Source organism: Scyliorhinus torazame, chromosome 3 (assembly GCF_047496885.1).
Source record: "Scyliorhinus torazame isolate Kashiwa2021f chromosome 3, sScyTor2.1, whole genome shotgun sequence".
Lineage (NCBI taxonomy): Eukaryota > Metazoa > Chordata > Chondrichthyes > Carcharhiniformes > Scyliorhinidae > Scyliorhinus > Scyliorhinus torazame.
The window spans coordinates 251508735-251536109 of record NC_092709.1 but is presented as its reverse complement, the minus strand read 5'-3'; the positions used below and the strand labels follow the sequence as shown (position 1 = coordinate 251536109).

Below are 27375 nucleotides of genomic sequence, written 5' to 3'. Positions count from 1 at the left end.
GAACCCAAAGATGTGCAAGGTAGGTGGATTGGCCATATTAAATTGCCCCTCAATTGGAAGGAAAAAGAATTGTGTACACCTAAAGAACAAAAATATGAACTAAATTTGGAAAAAAATATCAGTGGATTTTCTGCATGATTACTGAGAAGACAAAGAAAATAGGGACAGGAATAAGTCATTTTGCCCATCGAGCCTGGTCGGTGTACTAGGCTAGCAGGAAAACACTGGTCCAAACTGTACATGTGGTTAACTTGAGGTGTGCGAAGAAAGAAGAGAGACGGCGAGGCAAGGAGGAGAGAGGCAAAGGCTGCTCAGCTTTTGCAAAAAGTGAGGTTTGCGTCTCGACAGCAACAGCGAAGTGCCGAAAGCCACCATGAGGTGAGGTTAGTCGCCGAGGGGAGTAGAGGTTAGGTGAGCAGCTGACTCAGACCAGGGCCGAGGGCAGGCCAGCACGAGGTGAGGTTAGCCACCGAGCTGAGCAGGCGAGGCGAGCAGGTTTATGACTCGACCAAGGGAAGGCCAGCAGCGGTATAGCACACTGCCCCAAATCAAGCCTTAGCCACGAGGAGATGATGAGTAAGGCAAGAGGCTGCCTTGAAGATCCCAGGCAAGTGAGGTGAGTGAGAATGGGAGAGCGTGGAGGGATGGGGGAGCAGAGTGTGTGAGGAGGTTAGCCAGGATTGCAGACTTGCAGGGAGGGAGTGTGTGTGAGGGCCAGGTTGCATTTTGGAGGGAGGGCAAGTTTGTGATGGGGTTTGGGGTCCACGAGGGGGGAGAATTTGTGAGAGGAAAATGGGCAGAAGAGTAGAATGAGTGTCGTCAGAAATCCAGAATGCAGCTTCATAGTTAAAAGATGAATACAATTTTTGCAGAGCTTGAAATGAAGCTGATCATAATGTGGGATTGACTGTGCACATGCCTGCTCTTTCAGACACTTCATTAAAATCAAGATCTTTAGCGATGTGAAGCGACACCTTCAATTTGGCTGTCAAAAACATAGAAAATTGAAGGCGAGGCAAAAGGTCGAAGCTAGGCAAAATACAGTTTGTCATTTTACTTTAAAAAGTTTGAAGTTTTGAACAGTGCACAAACTGTGCATTCATCCTCATTCACCAAAAGCAGGGTGAATTATCGGATGACTCAGATTTGCTGATTTCTGGAGAAACATATCACCTAAAAAAGTTGAACACGAAGTGGAATCTGAAACAATGATGGAACTATAAGATATTGCTGATTCTTTTGTTGAAGTGAGGGAAGAAACCTACCCTGGAGACATTGCCTTATGGCCAAAATCTGTTCCACTGGGTATGGTAGAATATTTTGGGCGAAATAAACCAGACAAATTTGAGAAAGAGTTTGAGGTTGGAGGCTGAAAGCAGGGTTAGAAGTATTCATAAGTCCCATTTTCCAAGGGTGAAGAGAAATGGGATGACGGAAATTAGAAATAGTTTGATTTTTTTCGGTAACCTCTAAAACGGTCTACTGTTACGTTTGCAAATTATTCCCTGACCGTGAATGGCATGGTATGCATTGTGTCAATTGGAGTAGTTGCTCCTGCACAGGACTGGCTCATTCTATGCTGCACTGGCCTGTGCTGAAGCGATGCCATCGTTGATTTTTCCATCTCGTTGCTCATCAGCAAGTTCCATGCTTGCTCACCTCAAGACTCTCACATCACAATATTGACCATCTTTACTGTCATTCTGACAAGAGATAAGCTTGGATTTCAATTCAGCAATTATTCATATAGGCGTGTTTTCACAAGTTAAAAAGTAGTGATCAATTTGTGTATTTTTGTGGCTTCTCTTTGCGTCTGTGGGGCGAGGGTGGGTAGGGTTGGGAGGGCCTGAAATGAAGGTGAGCGTGGGACCCATTGACTGTAAATCCACCTCTGTCTGCATGCCTCCTTTCTGTGACTGGTGTAGAAGGATGCCCAAGTCCCTTTGTACATTAATATTTCCCAATTTATCACCATTTAAATAACACTCGGTCATTCACATTAATCCACGTTGCACTGCATCTGCCACGTATTTGCCCACTTACTCAACTTGTCTAAGCCTTGAAGCCACTTAACATCCTCTTCACCACTTACATTCCAACCTAGTTTCAGCAAACCTGGAAGTATCATTTTTGTTCCCTCATCCAAATCATTGCTATATATTTTAAATAGCTGGGGCCCCAAGTACTGTTCCCTCTGGGATCCCACTAATCACTACCTGCCACTGGAAAAAAAAACATTTATTCCTATGCTGTTTCCTGTCTTCTAATCTATTCTCAATCCATGCCAATATATTAGCCCCAATCCCATGCACTTTAATTTTATACACTAACCTCTTATGTGGGACTTTATCGAAAGCTTTCTGAAAATCCATATACGCTACATCCACTAGCTCTTCCTTAATTATTCTGCGAGTTACATCCTCAAAAAACTACAGCAGATTCGTGAAATATGATTTCCTTTTCATAAATGCTGTTTCCCAAAAAGGAAATGAATATATGTATTGAGAAAAATGATTTAAATAGTTTAGGAAATTCCAGCTCAATCCATTGAGGTAGTTCACACCTCTGAAAATATTAGACCAAATCTCCCGGTCTCCAGATAATCCAAAGGCTGGATGTATGACTGCAGATGTGCATCAGGACCCGAAGCCCTGACATACGAACAAACTTCCGATGGGCAATTCCCCTGCTCCCCGGGACCCGCCGAAAATTTCTCTGAGACTTTGGATAGATCCCCAGTAATTACCTGAATAGCTATCCAGAAAATGTTAGATTAAAATCTAGTTTAACATCTGGGTAATTCCACAATCAAACCCCCAATGATTCTCCAAATCCAACCATTAAACCTCCCGACCACCTGACTATTATTCCACCCCCGATTTGAGCAGACCTGCCTCCCGACCCAACTACCCCACCAGCCCGACCTGACTATCTTCCCACCCCCCCACAACTCAACTACCTCCTGGGGCGGCACAATGGTTTTAACACTGCTGCCTTACGGCACCAAGAACTCGGGTTCGATCCCAGCCCCGGGCCACTCTCCATGTGAGGTTTGCACATTCTCCCAGTGTCTGAGTGGCTTTCGCCCCAACAACCCAAAAATGTACAGGGTAGGTGGATTGGCCACACTAAATTGCCCTTAATTGGAAAAAATAATTGGGTACTCTAAATTTAAAAAAAACTCAACTACTTCCTCACTCATTGGCTCTGCCCCCTCACCTTCCATATTCATTCACCCATCGTACCCATTGACTTATCCATTAATATTCAGACTGGACCTTTAAACTTACCATACGCCAACTAGTGCTGAAAAATGGGGCATGTCTGGTCTTCCTCCAGCTCTACGCCGATGCAGCGGAGTTCCCTGACGGACTCTGTGCATTTCTGTGAAAGCCGGGCTCAGAAGGTTCCGGTAGAAATGTGCAGCAGCGTCGAGATGGGGGAATCTCCGATTACAGCACCAATCCAATGACTATTGCCACTGCTCAGAAGATCTGGGCCATTGCTATTTTAATGTACAACATCTGTCTGACAGGATGTCTATAGTTAAAGTAGCTTGAGGAAGTTTTCCCACATTGAGCCAGTCATCACAAAAAGGATAATAAACAACATTCCAGGGAAATTAACTGTAACAGAGTTAAAGTAAGAAAACAATATTACAAACAAAATGACACTGAAGAATGAAAAATCCCCAGGATATGATATGTTTCTCCCAGATTTTAAAGGAAGCTACTGAAAAAAATACTGATTCTTTAGCCATAATCGTCCAATGCGCTCTTGAATCAGCAAGCATCCCTTTGGAAAGGTAAATTTCAAAAATAACTCCATTATTAAAGAAAGGGGAGAGAGAAACCATGAAATGATAGGCCTGATTAGTCTAACAGCTGTTGTGGGGACGTTATTTAATTATACAGTTCAGGACAGTATGACTCAGCATTTTGAGAAATTTCAGACTAGAGAGAGCCAATGTGGGTTTATAAGGGATAGGATTTGTTTGATGAACCTAATTACATTATTTGAGGAAGTAATCAAAATAGTACAATGGAATGTCTATGAATGTATTGAAATTGATTTCCAGAAGGCATGAGACGCCGTTCCACACAAAAAACTGTAAGGGAAAAAGGGGAATGTACTCAAAATGGATTAAGTGACTATAGATGTCCCACAGGATCTGTGCTGGGCCTCAACTATTCATTGGAATAAAAGCCCCCCAAAAATGCGGATTCTGGAAATCTGAAATAAAATCAGAAAATTCTGGAAGAGTTAACGTTTTGAGTCTGTAATACTCTTCTTCTGAGCTAAACTGTTATTTCCTGTATTTGTTAATTATTTAAATAACGTGATAGAGAGCCATATGCTTGCCAATGACACAAAGATTACACAGCGAGCAAATTGGGATTCATCTAGGTCTCGTATGAAGGTTTAAACACTCAAACCCAACTATCAAGCTCATCAGCAGTCATGGCTTCAGCAAAGTAAAAAACATGTGGAAGATCAGTACAGTTTTTTGGCAGATTTGTTTCCTTACATAATGATTTCTGTGAACTTTACATCCAGTTTTAAAAGCACTTACTTAGATGTCTCAATTTTGAGGTTAAACTGATCACCTCACTGACCAAATTGAAATCAGTGTACATTTGTGAACACTGTAAAAAAAAAAAAATCAAAAACACAGATCTATCAGTTATTATGGTTTGATTTTTAGTAATTTTGTTTTATGTTTAAACCTCCCCTTAGAAGCAAAAACCTGTGCGTGGGGTTGCACTAGAATTAATGGCTGTTAACCCAGATATGGGCAGCACGGTAGCATAATCGTTAGCACAATTGCTTCACAGCTTGAGGGTCCCAGGTTCGATTCCCGGCTTGGGTCACTGTCTGTGCGGAGTCTGCACGTTCTCCCCGTGTGTGCGTGGGTTTCCTCCGGGTGCTCCGGTTTCCTCCCACATTCCAAAGATGTGCAGATTAGGTGGATTGGCCATGTTAAATTGCCCTTAGTGTCCAAAATTGCCCTTAGTGTTGGGTGGGGTTATCAGGTTACGGGGATAGGGTGGAGGTGTGGGCTTGGGTAGAGCCGGTGCAGACTCGATGGGCCGAATGGCCTCCTTCTGCACTGTAAATTCTATGATATGTTTGGATTGAAGAGCTAATCTATTGAGGTGAGTGAAGAAAATATCTGTTCCAATTATGTCAGAAACTACAGGGAAAATAGCACAACAGAAAAAGGTAGCCAAAGAAACACTGCAGTCAGCGTCAATAAGCACAGAATGAGACAGCACAAATTGGTATAATGTGATATTTAAACAGGAGAGTAGTTTAAGTACTTAAAGTTCCAAGACATAGACCGATATTCTACAATGCACTCATTGCCCTCACCAAAGAACAAGATGGAATTTCCCTTCCCCCATGAGCAAGGATTTGTTAAGTAAGAACATATGTATAGAACAAGGAATAATAAAACTATGTGGCAGAAGTGAGAATTCAAGAACGCAGTACTATTCCATAAGCACATCAAACTTTTAATCCAATAGGAATTTTGTAACTCACTATCAAGTAATGTGTGATTTTGTAAATAAATGATTTATCATTGAAACAATGTAAAATATCAAACAGAGGCTGGGGCTTTGTGCCAAAATCAGAGAACTGTCCCACAGATCAGTCAAGCAATAGAATCATATCTTTCAGCCCATCACCACTGCTGGATACACCCCCTTGGACAGAACCATCTGAGGTGGTGGTACAGCTGGGAGGGATGATCCCTTCAAGTTGCGAAGATACCCAAAAGTGCCCTCGCATGTTGTGCACAAGGGGGACTCCTTTAAAGTGCGTGTCCGGCTGTGCAAAGACATGTAAAAGTTTGGCACACTTAAGTAAGTTAGCCACACCCATTAGAGGGAATGTTGCATCGAATCCCTACAATGCAGAAGGCCATTTGGGGCAGCACGGTGGCACAGTGGTTAGCACTGCTACCTCATGGCACCGAGGACCTGGGTTCGATCCCGGCTCCGGGTCACTGTCCGTGTGGAGTTTGTACATTCTCCTTTGTCTGCGTGGATCTCACCCCCACAACCCAAAGATATGCAGGATGGTGGAAGGCTTGCTAAATTGCCCCTCAATTGGGAAAAAAATGAATCAGGTACTTTAAATTTGAAAAAAAGGAATCCATTCAGCCTATCGAATATGTACCAACCCTCTGAAAGAATACCCGACATAGGCCCACTCCCCTGCCCTATCCACATAACCTCGCACTTTGATCATGTCCAATACACCTAACTTACACATCTATGGACTGTGGGAAAAAGCTGGATCAGCTGGTGGAAACCCACTCTGACGAGAGAACAGGCAAACTCCAGTCACCCAAGACCAGAACTGAACCCGAGTTCTGGTGCTGTGAGGCAGCAATGCTAACCACAGTACCACCTTTGGTCCTAGGAGTCCCCCCCCGCGATTCTCCGGCCCGGATGGGCCGAAGTCCCGCCGCTAAAATGCCTGTCCCGCCGGCGTAGATTAAACCACCTACCTTATTGGCGGGACAAGGCGGCGCGGGCGGGCTCCGGGGTCCTGGGGGGGGCGCGGGGCGATCTGCCCCCGGGGGGTGCCCCCACTGGCCCATGATCGGGGCCCACCGATCCGCGGGCGGGCCTGTGCCGTGGGGGCACTCTTTCCCTTCCGCCTTCGCCACGGTCTCCACCATGGCGGAGACGGAAGAGACTCCATCCACTGCGCATGCGCGGGAATGCCGTCAGCGGTTGCTGACGCTCCCGCGCGTGCGCCGCCCGGAGATGTCATTTCCGCGCCAGCTGGCGGGGCACCAAAGGCCTTTTCCGCCGGCTGGCGGGGCGGAAATTCGTCCGGCGCGGGCCTAGTCCCTCAAGGTTGGGGCTCGGCCCCCAAAGATGTGGAGCATTCCGCACCTTTGGGGCGGCGCGATGCCCGACTGATTTGCGCCATTTTGGGCACCAGTCGGCGGCCATCACGTCGTTTCCGGAGAATTTTGCCCCAGGTGTCCCGTCCCTCAAATCCTGCTGCCCCCAAGTGCTCCCCAAACCCCTTGCCTCTCCATCAAAAACCTCATCTGCCCAGTCTCTCTGGGCCTCCTCACTTGTCCTCTCCACCATATGAACCCCAAACTTACCTGGTCCCGGACTCTAGGACTTAGAATCTGGAGACTGCTTGGAATTTCAGTCCTGGCTACAGCCGCCATTGGTGCTGCGGGGACTACAAGAACTGTTGGCAATCAGATTGGCAGACAACTCCAAGGCAGGACTTGGGCCTGAACAAGGGACGGAGGTTTCGTCTCCAGCCAATTAATTCTTCTCGGAACATGAACCAGCTACAGGGCAGTGAGTGTCAATGGGGATGCATTCCCTGCCAACTCTTTGGGGGCAGGGCAGGAAAACCCACCGTCTGAAAAATCCTGCCCCAAGTCTCTTTGGGTCTCCACTGTTTCTAACTTTACATCATTTAGAACATACTTTGTCGTATCTTTTTGTTGACCAAAGTCGATGACCTCCCATTTGCCTACATTGAAATCTATTTGCCTCAGTATTGCTTTGATTTGTAATTTTATGCTTCTACCTACAATTCTTAGAATGCCAACTGTCACCATCATCAGCAAACTTTGATATGTGGCTTTCTATCCCACCATTTATGTAGTTAATGAATACAATGCATATTTGAGGCCCCAATGTAGACTGTTGTTAGTCACCATGAGGCACATCCTGACAGTTAGAGTACCTGCCCATTATTCTTCCCCTTTCTCAGCCAATTTCCTAGCTAGGTTTGTAATTTGCCTTTAATTCGGGAGGTTTTACATACAACATAGAACATACAGTGCAGCAGGAGGCCATTTGGCCCATCGAGTTCTGTTTTAGTTAACCATCTCTTCTAAAGGACTTTATCAAATGCCTTGTGGAAGTCCATTTAAATAATATTCTGAGACATTCCCTTGTCCAATATGCAAGTCACTTTTTAAAAATTCAATCTGATTCATCAGGTACAAATCCACATTGTCCAGTTCCGATCAGCTTTAAATTTTCAAGATGTTCCAGTACATTATCCTTAATTATAGACTATAGTAATTTCCCGACAACAGATGATTTAAGCAAACTGGTGTAGAATTCCCTGGCTTCCCTCACACATCTTTACTAAAATGGTGGAATGATACACAGAGTTTTCCAATCCAAAGGATAGAGAGAACAGTGGAAGATTACAACTAGGGCATCTGCAATGTTCTCACCTACTTCCTTTAAAACCCTGGGATGGAAACCATTTGGTCCCGTGGATTAATAACTCTTTATTGCCATTCTCTTATCCATTAATGTTATTTTTTTGGTTAGTCTATGGTTGGAATTCTCCTGGAAAATTTCAAAGTGTTGTCCCCTGCAGGAAAAGCAGTGGCATTCCTGCCAGGTGGGTTGGTGTGATCCAGATTACAATCCACCCACACTTAGTCTTTTTTTTGGAGCTTGGAGAGATTTCAGCCACGAAAGAGAAGTGCAGGACCTAAAGGCACCAGCCAGGCTAGCTCTCCTGAGATTGGGGTGCTGTTTTTAAAGGCGCTCCGATCTCCAGACAAGCCGACAACCCCACCTCCTCTCTACTCGCCGGCAGAGATCTCCTTCCCCAACTCGCAGGCATCTGTGATCAAAGATCATTATTGCTGAGGACATTGCACTCTTCTTTTTTGGGGAATTTCTTTCTTCAATTCAGTTTCACCACAGCACACGCCAAGTTGACTGACAATGGAATTATTTTTTGTTTCAGTCAGTGGCCATGCAGTGAATGTCCAATGCAAGTTACCAGGACATTCAAACAACGAGAATTTGTCTCTCTAATATGGAATCTACACTCTCCCAAGTGGGGAGGGCAGAGATGCAGGTTGCCAAGAGCCAAGGCTGAGGGATTCCTCCCCAACTCTTTTCTTTAAGAGTATGCAGGGTTACTGTTGGAGTTTTTAAACTATTAAAATCACACTACTTACCAGTATAGAAAACTGATTGTGTGACTTGGAGGGGAATTTGAAGGTGAAGGTGCTCCCACGACACTGTTGCCCTTTTCTTTTCAGTCAGAGAGATCACGGGGTAAAGAGGTACTATCAAAGTAACCTTGATGAGTTGCTGCAGTGTATCCTGTAAATATTTTATACTCTAGTCAGTGTGAGCTGCTTGATTGCAGAGTGGATGGCTAGAACTCTATTTCACTGAACTGCTGTCACGGATGACGTCAAGTCTGTTCAGTTTTGTCCTAATTGCACCAATTCAGCCAATACTTCCTTTTTCCCTACAGTAAATCTAGTGGTGGAGATTTCAGTCCATGAAATTTTGCCAGATCATAGGAATGGTATAATTTTAATTAGGTCTTATTTCCCACAGGAATTGTAGCAACATAGCTCTATTATAAAGGGCGCTCTTATAGCGATAGTGGAAGGGGGTGGTTTTGCAGAGCATAGCAGCAAGAATTCTGCGCATTCCCCTCTTCGAGATATGCTTGGGTTTTATTGACATTGTAATCTCGATTATGACTTTTTTCCAGTCAATGTGTCGACAAACAATTCCCCAATAATGCAAATTAAGCATCCTGGGTCAGCAAATTGTCCAGAGGAACATAGGAGCAGGAATAGGCCATTCAGCCATTGAGCCTGCTCCACCATTCAGTACAATCATGACTGGTCATCCACTTCAAAGTCTTTTTCTCCACACTATCCCCATGTCACTTTGTGTCGTTTGCTTTTATAAACTTGCCAATCTCTGCTTTAAACATTCTCAATGACTGAGCTTTCACAGCCCTCTGGGGTAGCAAATTCCAAAGATGTGAGTAAAAAAGAACTCTCCTCACCTCGGTCCCAAGTGGCTTCCCCCCTCATTTTGAAATTGTGTTTCCTGGTTCTAGACTCCCCAACCAGGCAAAATATATTACTTGTATCTATCCTGCCTAGCCCTTTCAGTACTTTCCCAACAATACTGTTTGCCAGAATACTGCCCGCCAGTACTCTCAGAACATTTCCCCAGACTTTTGATAGGTTATTACTTCGTTATAACAATGACATAGAACAAGTAGAACTGTACTGTCTGGTTTTTTTTTTTAATGGAAAAGAGCTGTGTGTAGATAGGTAGATCAAAACTTTTATAACTATTACTGAATATAGATAGGTTAGTGGTGGTGGTGGTGGTGGGGATAGTGGGGGTGGGGGAAGAGAGAAAAGGGCAAAAGCAGCATGTGGATCCCATTTCACCCTGTTGGAGTGTGTGAAAAACAGAATTAAGTGTTACTATGAAGCCGCTGAAGAGATAGAAATAAGTGATTGATCATAGTTTAAAATGTAGTGTATAAAAAGCTGCTAGGTTTCTTTCTAAGGGGCTGGTTTAAGAGTGGGCTTAAGAGATGGCTTGTAATGCAGAATAATGCCAGCAGCACGGGTTCAATTCCCATACCAGCCTCCCCGAACAGGCGCCCGAATGTGGCGACTAGGGGCTTTTTCACAGTAACTTCATTGAAGCCTACTTGTGACAATAAGTGATTATTATTCTTATTCATTCCCCCCTGAAAGCTTAAAAGCTTGCTGGCATGTGATTTTAGACATTGGTAGCCCTCCAATACACCATCTAGGCAGCTTGATGTGGGAATCTGAACAGCATCTGTTCGTAAACTCATCAGCAATGGAATCTAAGGACTAATCCCATGTCCAGTTAATCAATGTCCAGTTTTCATCAGTATTTATTCAAAAGCAATCTGAATGTTTTTTCGGTTCCTGAGCAAAGAGAGGTGGGAACCAGCTGGGATAGCTCATATGCTCTGCTGGTTATCTCAATGCATTGTCTAATGGTGTTATCACTTTTGCAAGATTGGACAAACAAGGTGCTTTAGATTAGAAATTGAAGAGGGGCTTGTATACATGTGTATAGTCATTACTCTTAAGGGACAAAAAAAAGTTACAGAATTGCCAAACTCACCACTTGAATGGTTCCTGCTTTGGGGACATTGTAACCCTTCTTTCCCAAAGAATCCAGATTTATCACACCCTAAATTGAAAGGAAAACAGGTAAATAAATTAGTGAGGTGGAAACAGTCCACTTTCCCAGAGTGAATGTTCCTCTCTCTTGAGATGCCTCAGTTATTATTTATTTTGCGCTTTATCAACAGTCTGACTAATTGCATGGTGTTGACAGAGCAACAGTGGAGGCCCTTAATGAGGGCCGAGGTTGTGTGGGCAGGAATCTGTGCATTGATCAAATGCATATGGAATTATTCTGTGTCCAGAGTTAACAGGTTCAAAATAAAATATTTTACATTTTGAAACAACTTTTTTGTTTATTGTATATAAATGTATGATATTAAATGCATGGCACACAGCCAAGTGAAGTTGGTGGATCCAGCTAGGGAGAGGTTATCTGGCCGGTGTACAATATTATAGAAAGAAACTTCGGGCAAGATTTGAGCTCCTCCTGGCTTCATTACTTTTAACACATTTAGCATTTATGGTGGCAATCTGCAGCAGCCCCTTTAAAGACAGCTTATTAGGCTAAATGCAGACTTGGTTCTCCTGAATGCAGCTAGCACTGGCAGCTTCAAAGTAATTCAATATTGCAGGGGGGCCCTCAAACAAGCAATATTAATATACGCAAACGACCCAAAGCTTGGTTTATAATCAGGCCCTGAACATTTTGATTGTCTATACCAATGTTGAGGGCTAGATATTATCAGCTCATTATGAGCATACATTTCTAATATAATAATGTTAACAGTGGATAATTGCATATTAACCTAAAAATTAACAAAATAAGTCCAAAAAGTCAAAGTTTTTTTGAAAAAGCAATTACAAAAGAAGTGACAGAATTTTTCTGATTGTGACACTGTCGGTGATGTCATAGGTGACATCAAGATGCTACACTTTTAATAAAGAATGTATTTAATAGTGCGGAGCTGGTCAGAGGGGTTGATACCCAGTGGGTCAGAATGGAGGAGTGTTTGTGTAGGTGGTCAGAATTGAAGGGGCTAGCAACAGCGCCGCTCCAGATGGCCCGGGGAAATACTCAGGGAGTCCGGTAATAATAGCTTCATTGAGAATTTGGAGGCAATTTCGCCAATACTTCGGGTTGGGGGCAGGGTCAAGGGAAATGTCGATTCGGGGGAACCGCAGATTTGAGCCAGGGAAGTGGGACGGAATTTTTTGGTAATGGGAGGAGAAGGGGATTAAGACATTAAAAGATTTGTATCTTGGGGGTTGGTTTGCAGGATTGAAGGAGCTGGGAGCGAAGTATGGGCTGGAGCAGGGGAAAATGCTTAGATACATGCAGGTTCGAGATTTTGCCAGGAAGGAGATACAGAGCTTCCCAGTGGAGCCGGCCTCCACATTGCTGGAGGTGGTGCTGACAACAGGGAGACTGGAGAAGGGGGTAGTGTCGGTGGTTTACGGGGCTATTTTGGAAGAGGAGAAGGCACCAGTGGAACGGATCAAAGCAAAGTTGGAGGAAGAGTTGGGAGAGGGTATGGAGGAGGAGGGGTTCTGGTGTGAGATGCTCTGGAGAGTGATACAGCTCTGGGGCTGATACAGCTGAAGGTGGTATATAGAGCACACCTCACAAGGGCGAGGATGAGCCGGCTCTTTGAGGGGTTAGAAGATGGGTGTGAATGTTGCTGGGGGCTCCCGCAAATCACGTTCATATGTTTTGGTCCTGTCCAAAGCTGAAGGATTACTGGAAGGAGGTTTTTAGGGTAATCTCTAAAGTGGTGCACGTGACTATCGGGAAGTCATATTCGGGGTGTTGGACCGGTCGGGGTTGGAAACGGGTGCGGAGGCAGTTGTTGTAGCCTTCGCCTCGTTGATTGCCCAAAGGCGGATCCTGTTGGGATGGAGAGCAACCTCTCCACCCTGTGCCCTGGCGTGGCGAAGGGGCTGTTGGAATTATTGACTCTTGAGAAGGTTACGTTTGAACGGAGGGGAAGGATGGAGGGGTTCTACAATTCATGGGCATTATTCATTATGCACTTTCAAGAATTGGATATCATCGAACATTAGTTGGGGGGGGGGGGGCGGGTGAAGAGACTGTATGTGTTAATGGTGACAATGGGTCACCCCCTGATTCCCTTTTGTTATTTGTTTACGTTAACATGTGGGCAGTTGTTTTGGGGGTTGGTGGGAGGATGGGATTGTTGTTGTTGATATGGGGATTGACGGTGGGCACGATTCTCCACTCCCGCGTCAGTTGGGAGAATTGCCTGGGTCGCCAGATTTTCCCGCGACGCCGGTCCGACGCCCACCCGCGATTCACGGAAGCGGCCAGACCGGCACAATCACGTTTTGCGCGGCGCGGTACAGTGAATCATCCGAGACAGCCAAAATGGCGATTCACCGGTACCCCCGCGATTCTGCGGCCCGGATGGGCCGAGCGTCCTGCCCAAAACGGCGGGTTTCCTCCGGCGGCGTCCACACCTGGTCGCTGCTGGCGGGAACAGCGCGGGACCGCTTGTGGGGGGGGGGGGGGGGGCCTGCGGGGGGGATTCAAATGGGGCCTGGCCCGCGATCGATGCCCACCGATCGTCTGGCTGGCCTCTCTGAAGTAGGACCTCCTTTCTTCCGCAGCCCCGCAAGATCCGTCAGACATCTTCTTGCGGGGTGGACTCGGAGAGGATGGCAACCACGCATGCGCGAGTTGGCGCCGGCCAACCCGCGCATGCGCGGGTGACGCCAGTTATGCGGTGCCTGCCGCATCATGTATGCGGCGGCGCTTTTACGTGGCGCCAAGGCCTGGCCTGTGTAAATGACGCAGCGCCACTCCTAGCCCATTATCGGGCCCTGAATCGGTCGGGATAGGGGCCGTTTTGCGCTGTCGTGAACCTCGACGGCGTTCACGACGGCGCGAACACTCTGCCTCCATATATTTGTTACTGCTCATTGTTTATTGTTGGTGGGTGCAAATTTGGGAGAAAATGTGAAAAAGGAAGAGAAAAAAAAATTTTTTTTAAAAAAGAATGTATTTAGTAAAGCATGCAAGTTCATATCTGGGTAAGGGGATATAATTCATATAATTTGTTTAAAAGAATTAAAATGTTTGAAATCGGATAAAACCAGTACTTGTCCTCAATTTATTAGCTGGTATCAGAAAGAAAGATAGATTTTCATTTTATATAATATCTTTCCTAAGTGCTTTACAATGAAGTGTCTTTGAAGTGTAGTTACTGTTTAATTTAATTACCACAGCCAATGCGGACATAGCAGGATTCCACACACAGCAATTGAAGATCATGATCAGACAATTCGATTCAGTGAGGTTGATTGAGGATACGAAGGACACTTCTTTGAAATAATACCAAGGAATCTTTAACATCTACAGATTGGGGGGGGGGGGGGGGGGGCTTGGTTTAACATCTCCGATGAAAGACAGCCATTGGGATTTTCCAGCCGCATTGTTCCCGGTTCCGATCCTGTTGTTCTTAGTGAATAGCGGGAGGCACCAAAGGCTGGATTCTCCGCCGGCAGGATGCTTCGTTTTGGCGTGGGGCAGCCCCACAACGGGAAATCCCATTGACCGGCTGGCGTAACGGAGCATCCCGCCAGCGGGCTGAAACGGAAATGTAATGTGGCGGGGCGGAGAATCCAGCCCGGGTTTTGTGCTGGTCACTGTGCCTAGCATGATGCACTGGATCCTCTGCGCCCAACGCAATCTGGATCACGCGCAAGATCAGCATATTTAAATGAGCCATTAAACTCATTTAACTATGTGCAGCCCATTCGAGGCTGGCGTCTTCTGGTTCCTGGGATTCATCAGCCCCACTGGCGCAGCCCGAGGCCGGCACAAATCAGTACAGGTCTCCTAAAACGGAAACCAGGCATGATGGCCACTCCGCGGGAGCTCTGAGGCCATTGAAGCCCACAAGTGATCAGGGACAAAGCAGGGCACTGCAAACCAGGTACCAGACAGCGCCAACCAGGCACCCTGACAGCATCCACTGGCCCAGGTGCCAGAGGAAGTTCCCAGCACCAAGGGATGGGGTCTAAGGGGGAGAAATGCCCATGAAAGTGAGGCCTGAAGAGTGGTGGGTGCAAGATGTTTGGGGGGGGGGGGGTGTAAAGGATATATGAAGGGGGATGGGGACGAGATATGAAGGGGGGAGGAAGAGATATGTCTTTATAGCCCCCTCCAACCTCCTTTCAAGGGCATGGGTCCCCTCAGGCCCTGACCCTTGGCAGTGCCAACCTGGCAGTGCTCCTGCTGGCTTTGCAGTGCCAAGGTGCCATCCCAGCAGTGCCAAGCTGCTCACATTCCAGGGGAGGGCTAAGGAACCACCCTGCACTTTCCCTGACCACTCAGGGGCCTCTTTGGCCTGGTAGACTCCCCCGGGTGCCGTTCCACCTGGCCACGTTTCTGTGGACCAGTATTAAATGGTGCTTGGCTGGGGCCTCCTTGGGGAGGCCGGTAGATGCCGGGTGAGCTCACCTAAGTAGGTTTAAAAACCTACTTAAGTGTGCGCGGCTTGGTCATGCCCATTGTGGGATCTTGAGGCCTCGCGAGATCTGGATAGTTCTCGCGAGGCGTACTTGCTGCAGGGCATACTGGCTGCTGGGAAGTCTGCGGAAGGCTTCACCTCGCATCTACTGGGGGCTTGTAAGGGGCTGTGGGGGAGCACATGAAGAGGAGTCCCGAGGACGTCGAGTGTGACGCGGCCAGTAGATCGCACCCTTGGTCATTTTGTGGTAGAATCGCACCCACCACTTCTGACAGTGCAGAACTCCTTCAGTACAGTACTTCACTGGAATGCCAGTCTAGATCTTGATGCTCAATTCTCTAGAGTAGTGGTTCCAACCTTTGGTCCGCAGACCACCGGTGATCTGCAAGAGTAATGTAGCTAGTCGATGAAAAAAGCGTACCTTGTATGAATTATAATCGATATTACATTATCATTCTGAATGTAATTTGCTTCACAAATGTCTTGTGTAATATAATCTGCAATGTATTCGTGACAGCTGCGTTTTTAATATCTGTTGATGTACAATGTTTAAACGGCTGCCGTACATGGTCTGCAAAACCTTTGATGATGATCTGTGGCCAGCATAAAGGAAAAGATTGGGATCCGCTGCTCGAGAGTCGAACTTGAATGCACAACCTTCTAATTCAAAGTTAAGCGTGCTACCAACGGAGGCAAAGTGGACACCTAGGTCGCGTCCTCTGGCCACGCTGTGCTGGAAAAGCAGCTCCTCCCGGTGGAGCGAGGCCACTGAAAGCCGGGAGACCCTGCTCGCAACGCGTCGTGAAATTCAATGCAATCTTGCACGACGTTGCAAGGTGAATCCGCCCACAATGTGAATGCAGAATCACATTTTGGCAAATCTGTATATTAGAGTGAGGCAGGAAGCCTTACTCTTATGTGCAGATTTTGAGTATCTGAGGCTTTGGGATTCAACCCCTTTGCCTCGGGGACCTCAGACGAACGCCATTTGGTACTGGTTCATACAAATGGGGACCAGACTGAACGGCACTCCTGGGGGTCTCCAAAGGGACCGGAGGCCCCCAGCTGCATGCTCATTGGGCAGGGTGGTGCCCTTGCACTTGTGGTGCCACCTGGGTACCCTGGCACTGCCAGCTGGCAGGGGCACAGCCAGGGTGGCAGGATGACATTGCTAAGGTGCAAAGCTGACATTTTTGTGTGCTTGCGATCGGGCCACGGTTGCCCGGCATGGATATTGGGGGCCTTGGAGATGGCGTCCCGATCTCTCGCTACAATGGGGAGTTTCAGTGAGCGGAGCTCCCAATTGTAAAAAACGGCCGCAGCCGCGTGTTTCCGTACAGGCCTTTATTCAAAGTGAGTCGCGTTGAATAGACATGTATTTCTTGGTACTGCTCGTGCCGAGAAACACGCGGCTAAATGCACTCGCTCAGGGACTTTGTTCCCTTTTGGGAAGATCGCGTCTCTAATTTCAATCCGAACAGACACAAGGCATTCTCTTACCAGGAATGGTGACGGGGCACTGTGTTCAGAAATGTTATAGTAAGACACATCCACAGGTAGTGTTACATGCTGTGGGCAGTATGATCCACTTGCTCCAAGTTCAGCTGTAAAACCTTCAATTCTTCCTGATGGTGCAAATCTGCCTTTTAACAGGGATTCCTGAAATTAGATCAAAGGCATTAACACAAAAATGTAGTGTTATAATTCTTATATTATAAAGAACAAATGAGTTTCATTGCATCAAAATGCGTACATCTTTGCTTACTCCTGCAATGTAACGCAAGACACTGGAACAACTTGTAGTATTATAGCAATGGTAGGATTCATTGAGTGGAAGTAATAGCAATTATTCAACCTGTTAACTATACCACTTTTTACACTATATGCAGAAAAATTGAATGAATTGGACATTGCCTTCCTTTGGCAATTGCAAACGGACTCTGACCTCATTTTATACTGGGTCCATTTGAAGTAGTAAAATAACAGCAGGTAATCTTCACAGAGTATAAAACAACAGCAGTCAACTACTGAATCCAGTAGTTTTCACAGTGCTTCCCTGGGGGCTGGGCACCGGAAGGCTGCATAAAAATGAGAACTGCTTGGATATCGTGACCTTTGCACATGCGCTTTTGTACTTCAGTATTTTCAACATGCATCAGACACTTGAGAGATGAGACCAGAAAAAAATAATTGAACTGATTTATTTTACATTCCAGTACATCTTATACTTCGTACTCAGTCTCTGTAGCTACGGGGCTGCGGATTTTCCTTCATGCCACTCTACCTAATTCATTGAACTTGTTGTTCCAATCATGGGAAGGGTTTACTTCACGGTAAGGGTTTACTTCAAGGGAATACTGAACTTTTTAATTGTAGCACACCAACCGTTGGCCACCAGTTCAAAGGTTAGGTGGACTGGTCATGCTAAACTGCCCCTTCATGTTCAAAACGATAGATGGGGTAATGGGGATAGGGAAGGACTGTGGGCCTGGTAGCATACTCTTTCCGAGGGTCGGTGCAGACTCGATGGGCCGAATGGCCTCCTTGTGCACTGTAGGGATTCTACGACCACATCGTTCACTGGTGGTTATGCACATGTACCACCCACTGGTAGTCTGGATTGCCAGTATGCACTGAGGGCTTATTCACTGCATAGAGTGTTGCACAGGTAGGGGTATTTCTGTCCCATTCTGCTCTCTGGCTTTTCAGACACAAGCTGAAGTGTCAGGCTCTCATTGTGCTAAATGAATGGAGTGGGAGCAAACTAGAACCAAGAAAAGCGCTCATTTTCCCCATCCCAGCAGATGGATAAACCACATTTCTAGTTATGCCCTTGGTTAGTGATTACCAATTACGAAGGAGTTAACAAAACACGGAATAAATAAATCACTTTTTTTATGCCCAGCCTTGGATTGGCAGGGAAGTCATCTGATGGAACTCCGAGAACACATTCGCCAGAGTTGGAAACATTATGTAATTGTACCTCAAAATTTCCAAGCAAAGAACGGCTAATAGAAGGACTTGTGCTGCGTCTCGATGAAAACTTGCTGGATTCTCCTGTAAACGCACTCCGTAGATGTCTCCTGAAGAGTAAAATATAGGCATCGTTTGAAGGTGTTCTTACTACTTTGTCAAGTAACCAGGTTTTGTTTAGAAAGGTTTCTGCAATTAGTGTCGGAACAAATTCCTGTTAAATTAATAGAAATGGAAAAGGATATTTTTAAATTTTGATAGCTTTCCCATAGGAGTCACTGCTCTCATGCACTCTACAGGGATGGACTAGGTTTAGCTGGCTTCTGATCTGGCAGTGACTAACAAATATGGATAGACAGTTTTTGAAACTGAAAACCAAAAGGTCAAGCTTTAGCTATGTTCAGAAGGTGAAGCATTCAGGAAGAGGACTTTGTGATTTTGTTTAAGCGAAGCAAGATGACCCATTGATGTAGTGAAGCTTGATTCATATTATTAGTCAAGTTGTATTGATTGATGCAAATCAATCTGCCCATCATCATTACACTGTAATGTCAGTGAAATAAAGCAACTTAACAATGGATATCTGGCCATGTTTCACCAAGTGTTTGTTTGGTTCACCTTTGAAAAGTTGCAAAGGCAATCAGAGGGTGGGTGTTGTTGGTATGTCTGAAAAGCAAACATTCAGTTCAGATCACAGAGATACAATTGCCTCATGCCTGGTTTATGCTATTGCATAATTTGATATTGTGCAGGCACATCCTAAGCACCAACATATTTGAAGTATCTAAAACTACTATTGCTGCCAGAAATGTAAAGTAAGATCCTAAATTTGGAACAATTATGGATTACTTGCTCATTTTTTCAATTAGACTAGATACTGTTTCTTTGTGATTTTTTGTCAAGTTACTTTTATTCATGAGAAAAGGGAGACAACAGTGACATCTTGCACCATCCTGCACAATGGTAAGCACTGCTACCCAACAGCACCAAGGACCTGGGTTCAATTCCAGCCTCAGGTGACAGTGTGTGTGGAGTTTGCACTTTCTCCCTGTGTCTGCGTAGGTTTCCTCCGGGTGCTCCGGTTTCCTCCCACAGTCCAAAGATGTGCAGATTAGGTGGATTGGCCATGCTAAATTGTCCCCTAGTGTCCAAAAGGTTAGGTGGGTTACGGTAAAAGGGTCGGGACTTGGGCCTAGGTAGGGTACTTTTTCCAAGGGTCGGTGCAGACTCGATGGGCCGAATGGCCTCCTTCCGCACTATAGAGATTCTATGATTTTTGTCCTCAAAGCACTGTAGGATTTTTGGAATCCTTGACTGAATACGTTCTTCGAGCCTCTTTCTTTTTAAAGATAAACGCTGATGGAATTTGCACTGTGTGAAGATTTTTAGGCCTCAGGGGTTCTTGTCGTGACCCATTGTGGGAAAGGAACTCTTGCAGTTGACATATTTCAAAGCCTGGATTTTGACAGAAAGAAATCTCAGATCCAACATATCAGTACTTCATACTATTGTGCCTGAGGAAAGGGGTGGAGGGAAATGCTTACTCAATTGTACTAACACCGTGAAGTTACCAGAGAAATAATCTTGCATTTTTTAGATGGCGTGAGCAGCGTAGAAAAGAATCAGTCACTCTGGGAAAAGATGTCATCAGATGGCTATTGCTTAAGTTTTGAAGAATAGGAACTGCTCCGGCCTTTCCATACATGGTATGTTAGTGATAAAATAAAGACTTGGATTGGTGTAGCACCTTTCACGACCTCAGGATATTCCAGAGTGTGTTACAGTCAATAAAGCACTTCTAAAATGTAGTCACTCTTATAATATATGATACACAGCAGCCAATGTACACACAGACAGCTCCCACAAACAACAATATTTTAGTTGTCTGAAGGATAAATATTGGCTTGGACAGAGAAAGTACAGCCTTGCTTTTCTTTGAATAGTGCCATGGACCATCCACTTGAGAGAGAAGGAAACTTGGTTTAATACCTCCCCAAATGTAAACACCTTGGATAGCGCAGCACATCTTCAGTTGTCCAGAGCATTTGCTCAAATCCCTGGAGTGGGATTTGAATTCACAACCTTCTGACTCAGGAGCGAGGGTCAAGGCTGACGTAAATATACTTATACAACAAATTAATATGGTCAAAATAAAAATTATTAGCTCTTAATATAGCACAGGTACAATCGCTTCTGTAAAGGGGTAATTAAACTGTTTCCAGTTTAATCACTATTAGCAGATACAGACAAAGATAATATGCAGTCTACTTACGATTTCAGCCGTAATCCATTCTTTAACCTTCTGCCAGCATTGATGCAATCAGAAGAATTCTAGTGTAAAGAGAATGCAGACATTACGCCACAGCACTACGGGATACTTTGAAGTTGGATATCTTTTGTCCCTGGTTAGTCGTGCAGCAGATATTGCAAACTGTTGCTGAGTCGTTCCCTTCCAGGATTTTTATTTTGCCTACTCATACTTCCTGAACTGAATACCCTCTCCTCCAAATCACAACTGATTGTCAGAACTAAACGAATTGCTGTTCAACGATGAACTTGAAAAAATGCAATTGATGTTTCATGAACAATTCTCATCTAATAAAAGCTGTTCTTACTTTTGGAGTGATATGCTCCGGTTTTGATTCCAGAAAGGGGATTCCTAGTTAATTATATGTGCTGCCGTTAAAATTTTAAATATATCAATGAATATCATAGAAATGCTAAATGATTACTCCACAAATGCCCCAGATGTTCAACAACGTATTAAAAAATCCACTCTGCACATGATCATGGGCTAACACAGAAGATTTGTTTCAATATGCATTTCTGATTAAAGTATCATTCCGCCAGTGGTTTCAGCAGTATGCATGGGATAACTGAGCATTTATATAGGACTGCAGATCACATTATATGGTCTGAAATTTGTTTGCAAAATCTAGGACCAATGAGGAGCCTATCTGGAACACAGGAAGCAAAACACTCACTTTCCTTTTAGTGTTTCATTTTAAAATATATATACTTGGGTTTTATTATTTTCTAATCTTGGGTGGCACAGTGGTTCGCACTGCTGCCTCACAGCGCCAGGGACCCGGTTTAAATTCCGGCCTCGGGTGACTGTCTGCATGGAGTTTTCACATTCTCTCCGTGTCTGTGAGAGTTTCCTCCAGGTGCTTTGGGTTCTTCCCACAGTCCAAAGTTAGGTAGATTGGTCATGCTAAATTTCCCCTTTAGTCCAAAGATCTGCCGGTTAGGTGGGGTTTCGGAGTTACAGAGATCGGGCAGGAGAGTGGGCTGAGGTAGGGTGCTCTTTTGGAGGGCAGTGAAAACTTGACGGGGTAAATGGCCTCCTTCTGCACTGTAGGATTCTATGAATGCAATACTAATTTCTGAAAATTGGATAAAATACCTATTGGTGAGTTTGGAATATCGGAGAAGTTTCTCAATTACCTGATAAATTGTTGCATTTTGATCAAATCATTGTTAATTCTGAAATGAGTACTATACTTCTGGATACTGAAGGACGGGGCTTAAATGTACTAAAAACTTCTTGTTAATCAATTTAAAATCCTTATAGTTTAGATAACTGCCTTATTATAAAAATAGAATCACACAGTAGAGGTCCTTTCGCCCATCACGTCTGTACCAATAAAAAAACTACTCTAATTTACACTAACGCCAACTTCCCAGCACTTGGCCCATAGCCTTGAATATTATGACATTCTTTGCAAAACATCATCCAGATAAAGGGTCATCTAGACTCAAAACGGTAGCCCCTTCTTTCTCCAGTGAGTTCCAGATTCACACCACTCTCTGGGTGAAAATAAAATTCCCCCCAAATCTCCTGCCTTTCACCTTAAAATTATGCCCCCTCTTAATTGACCCTTCAACTAAGGAGTTCAGCTGGTAGGAGGAGAGATTGAATAAACTGGGATTGTTCTACCTAGAGAGGCTGAGGCTGAGGGGCGACCTGATAGAAGTTTATAAAATTATTAGGGATATAGATAGGGTGAACAGTTGGAGGCATTTTCCCAAGGCAGAAATGACAATTACAAGGGGGCACAAGTTCAAGGTGAGAGTGGATAGGTTCAGTGGAGATGTGCGGGGAAGTTTTTTTTTCTTTTTACACAGAGGGTGGTGGTGGTCTGGAATGCACTGCCAAATGAGGTGGTTGCGGCAGATACGTTAGCGACCTTCAAGACTTATCTGGATAGACACATGAACAGACAGGGTATAGAAGTATACAGGCAGTTGGTCTAGATAGGACACGTGATCAGCACAGGCTTGGAGGGCCGAAGGGCCTGTTCCTGTGCTGTTCTTGGTTCTATCCACCCTGTCCCTGCTCCTCAATCTTATACACTTCAATCAGGTCCCCTCTCAGTCTTCTCTGCTCCAAAGAAAACAATCTGAGATTATCCAGCCTCTCCATAGCAAAAATGCTCCATCCCAGGCATCATCCTGATGAACCTCCTCTGCGCCCTATCCAGTGCAATCACATCTTTCCCACAGTGCAGTTATCAGAACTGAACACAGTACTCTCGCTGTGGCCTAACCAAAGACTGTACAGCTCCAACATAATCTCCTTGCTCTAAAATTAATGCTCTCTGGTTAAAGTGGAAGGTTTTGAAAAGATGTTCTAAGGTAGGAATAAAGGAAATGAGGTTCTGTGGCTAAAGTTTCTACTACCCATGGGTACAGCCAATACAGGCAAAGGTTCTGCTACATTTCTGTGGAATGTGTGACCTGTTACATATGGGAAGTCATGGACCATACCAGCATCCCAGATGACCACATGTGCAGAAAGTGCTTCCAACTGCAGCAGTTGAGCTCCAGGTTTTGGAATTCGAGCGGTGGCTGGAGACTCTGTGACACTTCTGCAAGGCTGAGAGTTACGTGGGATAGCTTATTTAGAGAGGTGGTCACACCACAGCTCAAGGGACTAGAGGAAAGAGGGTGTAAAGGAAAAGGTGGTGTCGCATTATTAATTAAGGCGAGACTTTACCTTGGAAGGGTCTTCAAATGAGGCCTTGTGAGTCAAGCTTAGAAATAGAAATGGGGCAGTCACATTGCTGGGCGTTTACTACAAGCCCAAAACAATCAGCAGGCAATAGAGGAGCAGATATGTAGACAATTCATTGATGTGTGCAAAAATAATAATGGGGTAATTATATATCAGGGAATTTCAACTTCCCCAACATTAATTTGGATTGTCATAGTGTAAAGGGTGCAGAGGGAGGCGGATTTATTGAAATATATCCAGGAGAGCTTTCTATGTCAATGCGTAGAAGATCCAAAAAGGGAGTGCTAGATCTAATTCTGAGGAATGAAGCCAGACAGCTGTTCGTGGTGGCAGTGGAGGAGCAATATAATGAAAGCAATCACAACATAGTACAATTTAAGTTTATTATGGAAAAGTAAAAAGATGATCTGCAAAAATATTTTTGGATTGGGGGTGGGTAGTGGGGCAGATTTTATTAGAATAAGGCAGGATCTGATCAAAATAGACTGGGAACAACTTCTTGTGGGGAAATCTACATCAGAGATGTTTGAAAAGCAAATGGGAAGAGTACAGGGCCAACATGTTCCCTTTAGGATGGAATGTAGGAGCAACAAGCCCAGAGAACCCTTCATATCTGGGAATATTCAGGACTAGATAAAAAAAAAGAGACGCTTTTAGCAGGTACAAAGGGAGCAAATCTACAGAGGCCTTAGTGGAGTATAGAAAATGCAGGGGGGAGCTTAAGAAAGCAATTAGGAGAGCAAAGAGGGGGCATCAAAAAGTACTGTAAGTATATTAAGGGGAAGAGGATAACCAAGGGAAGAGTAGGGCGCATTAGGGACCAAGGGGGCAATCCGTGTGTGGAACCAGAGGACATTTGTTAGGATGTTAAACAAGTATTTCACATCTGTCTTCACCCAGGAGGAGGAGGAGGATGCAGGTGCAGAATTCTGAGAGAAAGACTGTGAGGTTCTTGAACAGTTTGACATTGGGTATGAGGTGGTATTGGAGGCTTTGGCAGGCTTGAAAGTGGACAAATCCCCAGGTCTGGATAAGTTGTATCCCAAGCTGCTGTGGGAGGCAAGGGAGGAAATTAGAGGAGCTCTGACCCCAATTTTTAATTACACTCTGGCCACAAGGGAGGTTGTTGCGGCAAGGTTATTGAGTTTTTGGCAAAGGGTGAATACAATGAATGGCTTTAGTCGTCCTAATTCAATTGTAGAAAATTATGGCTCATCTAGAACTTAACATTGGGCAGGCAGTAGGACAGCATAGAGATATTTATTAAGCCAAGGGAAACATGGATATACTAGAGCCAGGTGCTTCCAGTCATATGGAAAATCGCATCATGCCCATGAATAATGCTGCTGAGGAACAATATCCAAGTCAGGAAAAGGACGCAGCCAACTAATGAACTTGGAGTTATGCCAGAGATGACCATGTCAAGAGGTGATATTGCTTGAGATGTGCCAGCTGTATTAGCAAAGATGGGAAAGAACAATGCAAATGTTTCCTCCAGAAGTGGACCCCAGAGGAGACGGATGCCATGATCAACCACAGATCAACAGTATAATAATAATAACAATCGTTTATTGTCACAAGTAGGCTTCAATGAAGTTACTGTGAAAAGCCCCTAGTCGCTACATTCCGGCACCTGTTCTGGGAGGCCGGTACGGGAATTGAACCCGCGCTGCTGCCTTGTTCTGCATTACAAGCCAGCTGTTTAGCCCACTGTGCTAAACCAGCTCTAAGGGGGCCATTCGGCTTAACATGCCCATGTATGAAAAAAATGATCTAATTTAGGCCCAAAGTCCAGCTTTATCCTCACAAGCCTGAGAATACATAATCTCCAATTACCTTTTGAAATTTCTCATAAAATAGAGAAATATGGTTGCACAATCCTTTCAGGTAGTGCAAACAGAATCTGAACAACCCTCTGTATGGAAAGTAAATCTATGACCTGTGGTTATTGATCGACTTACCAGAGGAAACAGCCCTCAAAAGGCCCTCCAAATTTTCAATACGAGGAATACTAGGTATTGGATATTAGGAATCGCTCTAACATTTTTTTGCTCCAAGGAGAACAATTCCAATTTCTCCAGTCTCTCCATTTAACTCAAGTACCCCATCCTTAGTATCATCCTGGTAAACCTCTTTGGTACTCTTTCCAAGTCCTTGACACCCTTCCCAAAGTCTGATGCCAAGGATTGTATACAATACTCCATCTGAGATTAAACCAGGGATTTGTAAACATTTAGCATGATTTTATTATTTTTGTATTCAATGCCCCAGTTAAAAAGCCAAGTATCCCATACAAAACTACCCTTCAACTGGCCCTGTCACTTTCAAACATTTGTGAGTCTGCAAACCCAGAACCCTCATCTTTTACCACCTCTACATGTGAGCCTGAAGTTAACATGCGACGTGTGCGCACGGTAAGTGGGACCGGAAGAGGAAGCATTTCCCAATCCCACCCGAGAACAATTACCACTTAAGTGGCAGCCAGCATGAAATACGTCCTGTAGGGACAGTGGGGTTAGGTCCAATGTTGGCCTGGCACAAATTTAAAAGCGGCTTTCAGAGGCCGTTGAACACAACTGGCAAGGCAGAAGGTGGTCTGCACCATGGCCATGGCAGGGAGACACACCAGTTGGTAGGGACCTTCAGGTGGGCAGCAAGCTTCCCGTTTCTCTGCCGAGTGCCTGCATTCCCTTGTGGAGACAGTGACAACAAAGAGGGACATCCTCATGACAAAGAATGGAAGGAGGAGGCTTCCCCATCTCATCAAGACAACCTGGGCAGAGGTGGCAGCTGAGGTCAGCGGGCATGACATGGTCCAGGGCAAGTGGGTCCAGTGCCAGGAAAGACTCAACAATCTTCTGCACGTGGCAAAGCCGAGTTCTGACTGAGCATTGTTCAGTGTGGGGGGTACTGAGGAAATGTGTCCTCTGCCCATGTGTGTTAAGGCTGGAGGGACGAGCTGACGTCCTGAATCCATCAAAAGGGTTATGTGTGCAAAGGGGTGGGGAATGTCTACATGCCTTGCTGGGACACAGTTTGATATGGTGCTGGAGATGGAGGGTTGGGTATTCAATGGATCTCCGTTCTTACTTACAGGAGAAAGATGGCCATAACAACACAGAGATCTGCCATTGGTGGTGGGGCACCTAACCTGGCAATATTAACCAGCCATGCACTGGGAGCCCTGGAGATAGAATGCGAGGAGGAAGGAGCTCATCAGGTCATGGAGAGGCTGACGTCTCAGAGGAAGGCAAGAGCCCAGAGGGCAGACGCGAGACTGGCTGAAAAGAATGGATGGGTGTCCCATCCCTCATAAGGACTTCAGTAATGCATCAATCGCTGAGCCAGCGATGCTATTGTTATCAACTGCACTGGGCAGCATATCATGGAAATTGACTCTGGCCGATTGTTTTCATCTTTCAGGTGAGTCATCTACCAATGCCAGCAAGGAGACTAATAACCCTTCTTTGACACCAGGGCAGGCAACCATGGAAGATGCACCTTTGGAATATTCTCGCTCTGCACCAAGCACCAGCGCAGATACTGGTACATTGGTGGACAGAGCCCGTTGGCTCAGTTGGCAGTGCACAGTGGTGAGGGCAGATGATGGAGGCAGGATGTGCCCAGAGCGCTGGCAGTCAGAGGAGTGCTGGAGACCAGGAACATTATGAGCTGAGGCAGACGATGAACCTCTGGAGTCGTCAATCAGGTAGAAAATGCTGGATATCCAGTGGGATGTATGGGGTGATCTGGCGGTAATCCGTGAGGGTCTGCATGCCATGGTCTCAGTCTTGGACGAGTCCTTGCGGAGCATGAGCGCTGTGGTTGACCCTTGGATCAGTCTCTTTCATTCAGGGTCTTATAGCAAAGATAAATAATTGGCCATTTTGGTAATGGAATTAAACATGTAAGCTAATGGTGCAACCTGTGCAGTAGTGGGG

The 27375-nt window shown here is 45.2% G+C and overlaps 1 protein-coding gene across 10 annotated transcripts in view; it reads right to left on the bottom strand.

Annotated features, from left to right (window-relative positions):
- The window catches only part of atosb (atos homolog b), a 180277-nt gene that overhangs the window by 8134 nt on the left and 144768 nt on the right, over positions 1-27375 (bottom strand). For 8 of the 10 annotated variants that reach the window (XM_072497105.1, XM_072497108.1, XM_072497109.1 and 5 more), the window contains 4 exons: positions 20690-20748; positions 18428-18527; positions 16945-17103; positions 10950-11018 (listed from right to left, as the gene is read on the bottom strand). In XM_072497105.1, the coding sequence (XP_072353206.1) occupies positions 10950-11018; positions 16945-17103; positions 18428-18527; positions 20690-20748 (387 nt within the window). Of the gene's footprint in view, positions 1-3546; positions 3627-8980; positions 9129-10949; positions 11019-16944; positions 17104-18427; positions 18528-20689; positions 20749-27375 lie in introns of those variants that run through there. The other 2 variants (XM_072497114.1, XM_072497115.1) reach the window with 2 other exon arrangements.